At 43.4% G+C, this 11,979-nt stretch overlaps 1 protein-coding gene across 8 annotated transcripts in view; it reads right to left on the bottom strand.

Moving 5' to 3' along the window:
- Positions 1–11,979, bottom strand: part of CHD5 (chromodomain helicase DNA binding protein 5) — a 164,400-nt gene that overhangs the window by 25,024 nt on the left and 127,397 nt on the right. For all 8 annotated transcript variants that reach the window (XM_069741816.1, XM_069741811.1, XM_069741817.1 and 5 more), the window contains 6 exons: positions 8,515–8,687; positions 8,234–8,408; positions 7,283–7,375; positions 6,877–6,965; positions 3,771–3,904; positions 483–627 (listed from right to left, as the gene is read on the bottom strand). In XM_069741816.1, the coding sequence (XP_069597917.1) occupies positions 483–627; positions 3,771–3,904; positions 6,877–6,965; positions 7,283–7,375; positions 8,234–8,408; positions 8,515–8,687 (809 nt within the window). The remainder of the gene's footprint in view (positions 1–482; positions 628–3,770; positions 3,905–6,876; positions 6,966–7,282; positions 7,376–8,233; positions 8,409–8,514; positions 8,688–11,979) is intronic.

The following is an 11,979-nucleotide window of genomic DNA, read 5'->3' as shown; positions in this document are numbered from 1 at the left end:
TGCCACTGGCACAGGGAACAGCTGATATCGGGGGTACCAGGTACTTCACCCTCACTGATCAGATTTCTCTGATCATTTTTAAGGTTTTATGGGGGATAACCTTACCCCATCGTCTTCAGCTAGGATAAAATAAAGTCTTACTCAACCTTCCCAGGTCCAGTGTTGTGGTTACAGTGCTGCCCTGGTCTTTGTAGACAGGCTGCAGCGGTGACATCATGACTGTAACATACATGACTTTTGCAGATAATCTCTAGCTCATGGGAGTTGTGCCAGCTACATTGGCAGAGTCAGTCGGATCAGTGATTAGCTGCAGCGGTCATATGGGCTGAGGCAAAACTTATTCCCAGAAAATCCCTTTAATCATATCACTAGTAACGATACCCTGATATATAGCCAGATGTCACCCTTCACATAGAGCATGGCAGTTACACGGCTATTATTCCACGTACCTTTGATTCTAGTGCAAACATTTACTCACCCACCTTCTTTCGAACCAGTGACATGACTCCGATCCTGGTGAGGACATGTTGTCGGGATAGTCCTTCTCTAGGGACCCCGTCAGCAAAGGTTTCTGCCCCATCCGCTCCAGGTTCACAGAGGTGTCTCATAAATAAGGAGACGTACGCCCTGCAAAGAGGATTCATTGTAAATATGTATATCCGACAATGCAAGAGGGCGAGAATGAGGAGCACAGAGACATCCTATGAGCGGCACCCACCATCAGACAAGCAGGGATCCGTGCTCAAGGAGGTACCTATGAAATCCGTTCATTCAGAAAAAATATCTCTTAATTTTCAGATTATTTCTTATTTTTTCAGTATTATTTCTAATAGGAAACTAAAATCATAACTTTTGAGAGAGAAATGGGATTAACATGTGGGAAAGAGGAGAAGACACTTTCTTAGTTATCGTCTCTATAAAAATCAAATCCATCCAATACAGGGGTTGAGTTAAAGTCTCAGTGATGATACCAGTGATCCATCCAGCTGGTCCCTAGACCCCCCTCTAGATTATTATGGCAAACAGTGAAAAATGTATCCTGTGTAATGGACTCGCATTGGCACACGCACATCAGGAGCCATGGTGGTAACCATTCAAACTTTATTACCTGAAACTCTGCCAACCAAAAATAGAGATACAAACCAAACCACTGTCTCTCCTGATGTGTATGCTAAAGCAAGTGTTAATATCACGGGTGTGTCAGGTGTGACAGACTACTGTCTGCTTGGAGGATTGCTGGCGTGATTTCTCTTGTGTCTTCTCAAGCTAAGTGTATACCCATGTTCGTTTAGCCGTGTTGTCTTTAGTTGTAGTGGGGGCTGATGAGCACTAACCCCATCCCCCTTCCTATATAGGGCCTATTACCAATCAGGGTTTGGGCTCCTGTTCGGCGATAGGTACGGAACCTATTTAGGGATGTTAGGATAGTCAAGGAATTGTCAGTTCTACCTAGGGATCTCCAATTCCCCCCTCCCTAGTGTTTGGGCTTCCCCACTCTCTTCCTGTTCTGGTGCACTTAGTCCTTCCCTTACCTGCGTGACAGTTAATGAGCAGCACCAACAGAAGGTGCCATATGCCACTTCTTTGTTTGCTGCAATCTTAGCACTGTATGGAGGAACGTACTGTTTGAGGAGAGTGGGTAAAGGTGACATTGTATTTGGCTCTTGATGAAAGTACACCACATGGCCATGATTCAGGGTTTTTGTACCCGAAACGCGTAAGCATTATCGGTTTTCTTTTTTAATATATGCACAGTTTTCCAATTTTTTTATTCTCTATTATAATTAAAGGTTAAGTTTCAATTACTTTCGGACTATGGAGAGCTACTACATGGGCGCCTACAGAAGGTAGCACACAGGGCACCAATTACTTTTTCTCATATGATAGAAAGGCCAAAGCAGCTGATTCCTTGGGGCATGGACTCCACAAGACCTCTAAAGGTGTCTTGTGGTATATGGCACCAAAAGTTTAGCAGCAGATCGTTTACAGGGTTGGTCTACTACTTGGGCATTTAAGAAGCGGATTCCCGAGTATAATAATAAAAAAAAGTTAATCTCCCGAACTGCAATGTCATGTGAGCAGTGCAGCCAATCAGTGATCACTTTGGCATAATAAGGAGAGCTGTTGAGAAGTTTCTAATTGGCTGCACAGCAACTGCTAATTGGCTGCAGCGCTCATGTGACAAAGTCACACAAACACTGGGAGACGATGCGCCAACTTCGCTGCAGTGGTGCCGATGCGGTAGGTGGGAATAAGCTTTTCTTATTTTAATGGGGGATTTGGGCATTTGAGAAGGGATTGTCCAAGTAGCTTTAAGGCCTATTTCCTTTAAACCAAATTGGGAGAAAATTGGGCTTCACAGTCTGGGGTTCTGGACGTGCGCTATCACTCTGGACCAAGATCACTGCACAGACTCCCGACCTAAGAGTGACAGCTGCAGAGAAATACATGAAGCTGTCACGCTGGGGTCAAGAGATCCGCCGGCTGGTTGCTGCACTACGTTCCGATCTCCATCCAATTTATACAGCCGTCTGACTGCACCCTGCTATAGATGATCGGTGTAGGATATAAGTACCGTATTTTTCAGACTATAAGACGCACTGGACCATAAGATGCATCGGACCATAAGACGCACCTAGGTTTTAGAGGAGGAAATTAGGGAAAAAAATTGAAGCTAAAAAATGGTTAATTCTGTACTGTAATATCCCCTATCCTGGTATACGTGGCCTCCTCATCCCTATCCTGGTGTGCATGGCCCCATCCTTATCCTTGTATGATTGGCACCATCTCGATCCTGGTATGCACGACCCCATCACGGTCCTGGCTTGATTGGTCCCATCCTTATTCTGGTATAAATAGCCCCATCCTGTTCCTGGTATGATTGGTCCCATCCTTTTTCTTTTATAATTGGCTCCCAACCCCGCCCGTTTATACCAGGATGCCAGAAAAAATAATATGCATTGCACTCCACGCCCATGGGCATGGAAAGCAGTGCATATTCATTTCTCTTTTGCAGCGGGCACAGGAGTTAGCTGGAGCCGCCGACTCTAGCCTCCTGTGACCTGATGCTCCGCCAAAACCGCTCCCCCACCTCCCACCACAGCCCATACATCCGGACTATATGACGCACCCCCCCATTTTCCTCTACATTTTGGGAGGAAAAAAAGTGCATCTTATAGTGCGAAAAATACGGTAATAACTCATTGAAACATAAGCTGTAGGAGACACTTGTAGCTTAGGATTACAAAAATACAGTATTCATGTCACATAAGTAAACTAAATGTTATAAGATGTCAATGGCACGGAGCTGCAGCTGTAACAGTTCATTGACTTCAGCTGAATGGTCAAGTGTAAAACACCATTAGTACAAATGCCGACACTGAACTCTGCTGCCCTCTAGTGATGAGCAGCTTGCAAGTAGCGTTCCCTAGGTTAACTACACCATTCATTTATTTTCTTGTTTTTTTCAATTGCTTTAATTTACAAATTAAATGACCCAACCTGTAACACCTTATGACCTTAATTTTATAATTTTCTTTAAATGGTTTGAAAAAAACAGATATAGGAAAGTTAAAGGGAATTAGTTCTTCTCGCAATGTAAACCAGTAGTAATTGGCAAAAGTTTTATTCTGACACGTAAGGTGTAGATACTTTATTATCAAACTGGGAAATTGAAAAAAAAATACCAATCCTGATGGTTTTTTTTGACAAATTAATAAAAAAAAATTAAAAAATAAAAGACAGGACTGTGAAATGATGAATCACGGTACCTGAATTCTTTCTCACTCTTTCCTCGAAGATCCCGAACGAGCCAGTGTGAATTAAAGGCATCCTGTGGGGGCATTCCCCATCTCATGATGGCATTTAGGAAGGCTTTACGTTGTCGAGCATTGAACCCAAGGACCTTGTAACAACAAAAAAAAAGTGTTAATATTCAATGATTAAAGATTTAGATTTTAGAAAGTGGCACAATGAGCCAATTACAGGTGCTTCTCACAAAATTAGAATATCATCAAAAAGTGAATTTATTTCAGTTCTTACAAAAAGTGAAACTCGTAAATTATAGAGTCATTACACACCGAGTGATCTATTTCAAGTGTTTATTTCTGTTAATGTTGATGATTATGGCTTACAGCCAATGAAAACCCAAAAGTCATTATCTCAGTAAATTAGAATAATTAACAAAAAAAAACACCTGAAAAGGCTTCCTAGGTGTTTAAAAAGGTCCCTTAGTCTGTTTCAGTAGCTCCACAATCATGGGGAAGACTGCTGACTTGACAGATGTCCAGAAGACAGTCATTGATAGGCATTGGCTGTATGTATATATTTACTTTGTAAACACAATGCATGACTAATCCTGTACTGATCCCGAGTTACATCTTGTATTATACTCCAGAGCTGCACTCACTATTCTGCTGGTGCAGTCACTGTGTATATACATTACATTACTGATCCTGCACTGATCCTGAGTTACATCCTGTATTATACCCCAGAGCTGCACTCACTATTCTGCTGGTGCACTCACTGTGTACATACATTACATTACTGATCCTGCACTGATCCTGAGTTACATCATGTATTATACTCCAGAGCTGCACTCACTATTCTGCTGGTGGAGTCACTGTGTACATACATTACATTACTGATCCTGTACTGATCCTGAGTTACATCCTGTATTATACTCCAGAGCTGCACTCACTATTCTGCTGGTGGAGTGACTGTGTACATACATTACATTACTGATCCTGCACTGATCCTGAGTTACATCCTGTATTATACTCCAGAGCTGCACTCACTATTCTGCTGGTGCAGTCACTGTGTACATACATTACATTACTGATCCTGCACTGATCCTGAGTTACATCCTGTATTATACCCCAGAGCTGCACTCACTATTCTGCTGGTGCAGTCACTGTGTACATACATTACATTACTGATCCTGCACTGATCCTGAGTTACATCCTGTATTATACTCCAGAGCTGCACTCACTATTCTGCTGGTGCAGTCACTGTGTACATACATTACATTACTGATCCTGCACTGATCCTGAGTTACATCCTGTATTATACTCCAGAGCTGCACTCACTATTCTGCTGGTGCAGTCACTGTGTACATACATTACATTACTGATCCTGCACTGATCCCGAGTTACATCCTGTATTATACTCCAGAGCTGCACTCACTATTCTGCTGGTGCAGTCACTGTGTACATACATTACATTACTGATCCTGAGTTACATCCTGTATTATACTCCAGAGCTGCACTCACTATTCTGCTGGTGCACTCACTGTGTACATACATTACATTACTGATCTTGTACTGACCCTGAGTTACATCCTGTATTATACTCCAGAGCTGCATTTACTATTCTGCTGGTGCAGTCACTGTGTACATACATTACATTACTGATCCTGTACTGATCCCGAGTTAAATCCTGTATTATACTCCAGAGCTGCACTCACTATTCTGCTGGTGGAGTCACTGTGTACATACATTACGTTACTGATCCTGTAACTGATCCTGAGTTACATCCTGTATTATACTCCAGAGCTGCACTCACTATTCTGCTGGTGCAGTCACTGTGTACATACATTACTTAACTGATCCTGTACTGATCCTGAGTTACATCCTGTATTATACCCCAGAGCTGCACTCACTATTCTGCTGGTGAAGTCACTGTGTACATACATTACATTTCTGATCCTTTACTGATCCTGAGTTACATCCTGTATTATACTCCAGAGCTGCACTCACTATTCTGCTGGTGCAGTCACTGTGTACATACATTACTGATCCTGTACTGATCCCGAGTTACATCCTGAATTATACTCCAGAGCTGCACTCACTATTCTGCTGGTGCAGTCACAGTGTACATACATTACATTACTGATCCTGTACTGATCCCGAGTTACATCCTGAATTATACTCCAGAGCTGCACTCACTATTCTGCTGGTGCAGTCACAGTGTACATACATTACATTACTGATCCTGTACTGATCCTGAGTTACATCCTGTATTATACTCCAGAGCTGCACTCACTATTCTGCTGGTGCAGTCACTGAGTACATACATTACATTACTGATCCTGTACTGATCCTGAGTTACATCCTGTATTATACACCAGAGCTGCACTCACTATTCTGCTGGTGCAGTCACAGTGTACATACATTACATTACTGATCCTGTACTGATCCTGAGTTACATCCTGTATTATACTCCAGAGCTGCATTCACTATTCTGCTGGTGGTTTCATTGGGTCCATAAGCTATGATCACACATATTGATCGATTGGGGTCTCAGCAGGGGTTCCTGGGGACCGGGCTCTGCAGCACCCTGTCTGTGTGAAGTCATGTATGCTTATCCTCTGCTTTAGTCATTCTCTATTGGATTGGCAGAAATAGCCAAATCCAGCTTTCCTTCCCAAATGAATGAAGAGGTGGTGCACACACTAAATCTGATCTCCACTCATATGGACTCTGCAGAGCCCAGTTCTAAACACTGTAGGGGGCTCAGCGGTTGGACCCCCAGCAAACAATAAGTTACCTCTATCCATGGGACAATCCATTTAACTGGTGCTTCTGGGTTTCAGGCTTTGATCCGCCATACTGCTCTGGCACTTCTGGATCTAGGACTCTCTGGCACGTCTTCAGGACTCTCGCAGAGCAGCTGTCGCTCTCTCACACACCATTAGTTGCCCATGGATATGTCCCCAGACAGACAAGCTAACCCTACTGCTCCTACCGGTTCACCAGGCACCAAACGTGGCCTCATCACATTCTTCCCCAGGTGCCATAGACTGCCCTTACATAAATTCCCCTTTGTCCTTTCAATGAAAATGTTAAAACAACCCCCAAGGACCTGATGTCCACGTACCTCAATGTTTCCTCCAACTCGAGCAAGAAGTGGAGGAAGCGGCTTGTCTCTGTCACTTTTCAGTTGCCTGCGAGATTGTCTCCTTCCACCTAAGGAAATGATACACACTTGTAAGTTTGCTGATCCTTGGGTACTTTTAACAAGTTGATAGAACAAGCCGCCATAGGCTATCCCCATGATGGCGACAAAGGAGCCGAGGACTTGACAGTGGTCCTCTGCTTCCGGTAAGGAGCTTCTGCTTGGCCGCAGCCCCCATAGTAGTCAACTGATCAGATGGAATTGTGGGTGGGGTGATGGAGAAGACAAAGTAAAACTAACCGCTGTAGGTTACCATCTCGCAGGATGCCTGTTAGCTTCAGAGTCCCATAGGTGATCCATATCCATCTAAAGAAAAAGTTTAACTCACTCTGACCTTCAGGTTTTTCTTCAAAGTCTTCATCTTCATCCTCTGAACCAATGGAATATTCTGATTGGTTGTCAGAAAGTTCATCTTGCCATTCTAAATGATAAAAATAATTAGAAATTTTTACAAAATTTAAATGGAATCTGCCAGTAGGTTTTCGCTATGTAATCAGACAACAGCAGCATGATGTAGGGGCTGAGACCCTGATTCCAGCGATCTATCACTTAGTTTACTGGGTGCAACAGTCATGATACAATCACAGTTTTCTCTGTCTAACCCCGCCTACACCTCTGATTGGCTGCTTTCTGTGAACAGTGTATAGTGACAGAAAGCTGCTAATCATTGATGGGGGCGTGGTTGGACTAGGAGGCACGAGACACCTAGTCCTGTAGTGATAATCTCCTGCTGATAAAACATTGATTGTGTTGAAATAGCAAAACACAACCCAGTAAGTGACGCATTGCTGGATTCAGAGTCATTGCCCCCACATCATGGGGCTCTCGGATTACAAAGCAAAAATCTGTTGACAGCTTCTCTTTAAGAAATAGAACCAATTTTGATAGAGTTGCTGTTGGACAGGGAGGCCGGGTTATTTCTACCATACCCCCTAATCAAAAGAAGAGCTGTGGATGCTGTGACGTAGACGGTGGATTCTCAGGGCTACCGTCCAGAGGCCACAGATTAGGACCAGGTCCTGCCAATGGATTCGCGCCAACTCAAGTGGTTGCCAATAAATCCAAGCATGGCGGATAGGAGGAGGATTACGCCAGCTGCAGACCTACTAAAGGATTATGAGTTTGGAGGGGGCATCATCCCTATGTCATGATGTTCGCACAGGTCCAGGTATACTGTCTGCGCCTATATAGTGTATACATCTCTCACAATGATACTTTGTATCAGGAACAGATGACCAGAGAACATAATATAATGCATGAATATGGCCACAGCCAGCACCTTGGTCCTCCTGTGAAGCATCATTGTAGTTCACTTGCTTGCGGATTCTTTTTCCTTTTCCGAGATTCCTTGCGAGATCTTCTTGCTGCTGCTCATAATGATGACGAAGGAGCTTCTCCCAATAATCCGGATCCACGTTCTCTTCTTGTTTAATAATTTCCCGTTCCACCTCCTCCTAATAAGGATCAGTAAGAATAGAACGCGATGAGGCTTCTGATTATTATAGAACTACGACATAATTCCGTGACATCGGTCATAATGGGTAAGTAAAAGAGTGTTACCACTCCGTCGTCTTCTCGCACAACATACTGAGCCACTTTGAAAGAACTCAGATATTCGTTCATGTTCTGGATTTCCGTGTCCTCGGTGGCGTCTTGGTTTCTATCCAGAAGTTTCGAGATGGCGCCATCATCGTAATGGATGACGCTGCTGTCCTCAACGTCCTTATTGTCACCTGCAACGGTCAATACGGAGATACAAGGGCAGGAAAAAGCTGGAAAACACGCATGATCATGGGAGTTGTAGTCATCAAGGCCTGGAATTCAGACGTCTCTTAGTTCTGGTTCAGAATTCCAGAAAAAACTGCAAGTTTTATGGAAGCCAAATTCATACTAGCGCAAGACACAGAAAAGGGGATGTCCATCTACAGTGACAATGGGGGCTTAAAGGACAACTCCAGCCAGGGTGGAAAAATCAAATTCTAAAACGAAAATCGCATTTCCCTTCCATCATTCCAGGTGTTTTCTTCTGTGCTCACTGTGGCCCCCTACTGAGAAGAACGGGAGTTACAATTGCCCACAATCGGGACTGCAATTTGTTATTCCTTTCCTTCTATTCGGCCATTAACAATATTAGGATTACCACATTTTTGACTACGGAGCTGAACAAGTGACACAATATTATATCCGTCTGGAGTTGCCCTTTAAGAGTAATACAAAACCACATTGTATTAGGGCGCACTTAAGACGGCGGTATAAATCAGACCGCAATGCACGGACCGGCCGGCGGCTCTACCGATCAGACAGTGGCAGCTTCATGTATTTCCATACAGCTGTCACGCTCGGGTGGGGGGAGCTGCCGACCAGTCCGTATACCGAATTCCGATCTCGGTCCGATTTGTACAGTCGTCTGAGTGGTTTTTTTTTTGTTTTTTTATGCAATCATAGATAATCATTATTCTTAAAAATGGATGGGGCGCTGACAAACGGCCCAACGGGAATAGTTGTGAGAAAGTACCTGAAGGTCTGGGAAACATACTACAGAAATTGTGACTATCTGATTTAACGTGGACATCGCCTTTAATTACAGTAGCATAACACATATATATATAAAAAATACACATAATAGCAGGATATAAACAGCCGCATCCAGACGTAATAATGAGGGTCCCAAACAGCCATGGAGGTTGCAGAACAAAGACATGGTAGTGACAAAGCTTATGTGCTGCATATGCAGCTGTGGAAAATAGCAACACGTAAAATTCACATAGGGCATACAGACCGCCAGTTATCATCATCATCATCATCATCCTCCATGTGTGAGCTCATAAGGGGCAGGAAAACTAGACTTTCCGCTAGAAGCTACCCCTGAAAGGGTCCTACACAATCTCTAACCATAATATCCTTTCATGGTTGTCCTGCAAAAGTCCCTGCCCCCCCAAGACCTCCATGCTCCTATCTTCCTGAGGGGGACGACGTTGGTGGGTCACCAGTATTTGTTACATGAACGATCACAACCATTTCTTATGTAACAAACCGAAGGAAGTTACTTTGCAAAAGGTTCTTTTATTTAAAAACAAAATAAAAAGAATATGTCCATGGTAACAGACAACAAACAGCCCTTGTAGTCTGATCCAGCAGTTATACTTCAGGCTCCTATACTTTTGGTCACCTACTGGATGTACGTTAGCTTAAAGGTGGGAACAGATTATAAAAAAAGTGACCAGAGGATGAGATTACACCTTTTTATTCCTCTGTTACTATGGAGATGCATAGGTCTGCATGGAGCTGCAGACCCAAAATGATAGTACATTTTTAATTATCAACTATTGCAAAGGTGATTTTTAGAAAAAATGTGGCTGAAAAAGGTGGACATGGCCTTCAACATTGGGGATCTCTGGTTTAAGATTACTGCTTAACAGAGATAATTTTAAAGAAAACCTGCCCAAAAACACTATTGATGTACAGATATAGGGTTAATCTGCAGGTAAGTAGCATTAAAATCCCGCCTGGCTGCCTTAGGCTGTGTTCACACCCGTTTTTGCATCGTTTCTTTTTTTGTAGCCAAAGCCTGCTCTCTCGTCATTAAACACACTGCGTATTCATAAAGCAGGTTTTGCTGTAATTTTTGCGCCATTTTTGGATGCAGGTCACATGTGTGATTTGTTTACAGTGCATGTTTAATAAAGTTAGTTTTATTTACCAAAAAATGCTGCGTATGAACATAGCCTTACAGAAAGCAGGGTTACAGGGAGAAAATGAACTTATATCCTCCCTGCAGCTGCTCGCTTACAGTCATCGAGGCGGTGCAGGGAGCGGTTACGGTCACCACTCAGTATAAAGTGAGCGCAGCTGTAATCACCACCCCGAACTATTGATTGACAGCCGGCTATGCAGTGTGTGTGTACAGAGCAGGCTGTCAATCAAAGTGATGGGGAGTGATCACAGCCGGGCTCACTGTACAGCGATAGGTGACTGTAACTGCTCTAGGCACCGCCCCGATGACTGCAAGAGAGCGGCTGCAGGGAAGATATAAGTTCATTTTCTCCCTGGAGCTTCCAGTAAGGCAGGCATTTACAGATTAACCCTATATCGGCAGCTAAATAGCTTTTTAAACTTGGCAAGTGAAACGGTCTGGAGGCAACAACTTGTAGATGGCCCAGGGACCAGTTTCTCGTCATTGCAGGACGAATTCGTTCAGAGAATATCACATTACATGACGGCCATTGTGATGAACTGATGACTGAGTTACACGGGGACGGGCCCAGATTTTATTTCGGTTCAATGAAGGAAGGGGGGATCCAAAAATGAGGCCTAACTCCATGGGATCCACAAAGTTATTAAAGGGGTTGTCATCCAGGTTTCATCTGTTCAGTGTTACAAGTGGGATGCTTTTCTGTGTCACAGCGCCTCTCGCATTGGATTCATGAAGATCTGACACAGGTAAGTGACTTTATTAAGAAGAAATATAATACTGGAGTATTCAGCATCTACGTTCCAATCTCTTCATACAGCAGGTAGAGCTGATTACTGCAAATCCAATCCTGAAATACTTTGTGCTGCTGGAGATCCTGTTCCTGCCATTATATACCTTTTGTATGTAATCATCTCTTTGTTACCATTTTTCTTCTTAAATTATGACACCGCTCCTGTCACGGGCAGCACTGTCCAATGAGAGGGCAGGTCACTGCTCCATACTTCTTTCCTGAAATACTCTGTACTGCTGGGAGGCCCTGCTTTTGCCTAAATCTTTGTTATGTCCTTTACTCTTCAGTCCCCTTCTTACATCTGCCATATATTCACACCTCACTATCTCCCGCTCGTTTCCTTTATACTACCACATGATTAATATACGTTTTGCCTTAAACACTCTGTGCTGCTTGGAGTCCCCCCCCCCCCGCTGCTTCTATCATTGTATGAACTATAATCCTATAATCTATGCCCCTCTCCTCACATCGGCCATATATATGCCTCATTCCCAATTATGTGTTGAGCACCATTAATACTCTTAATTGCTGAAATACTCTG

This window comes from Ranitomeya imitator, chromosome 10, assembly GCF_032444005.1.
Source record: "Ranitomeya imitator isolate aRanImi1 chromosome 10, aRanImi1.pri, whole genome shotgun sequence".
NCBI lineage: Eukaryota > Metazoa > Chordata > Amphibia > Anura > Dendrobatidae > Ranitomeya > Ranitomeya imitator.
This window is presented reverse-complemented; position numbering and strand designations above follow the sequence as displayed.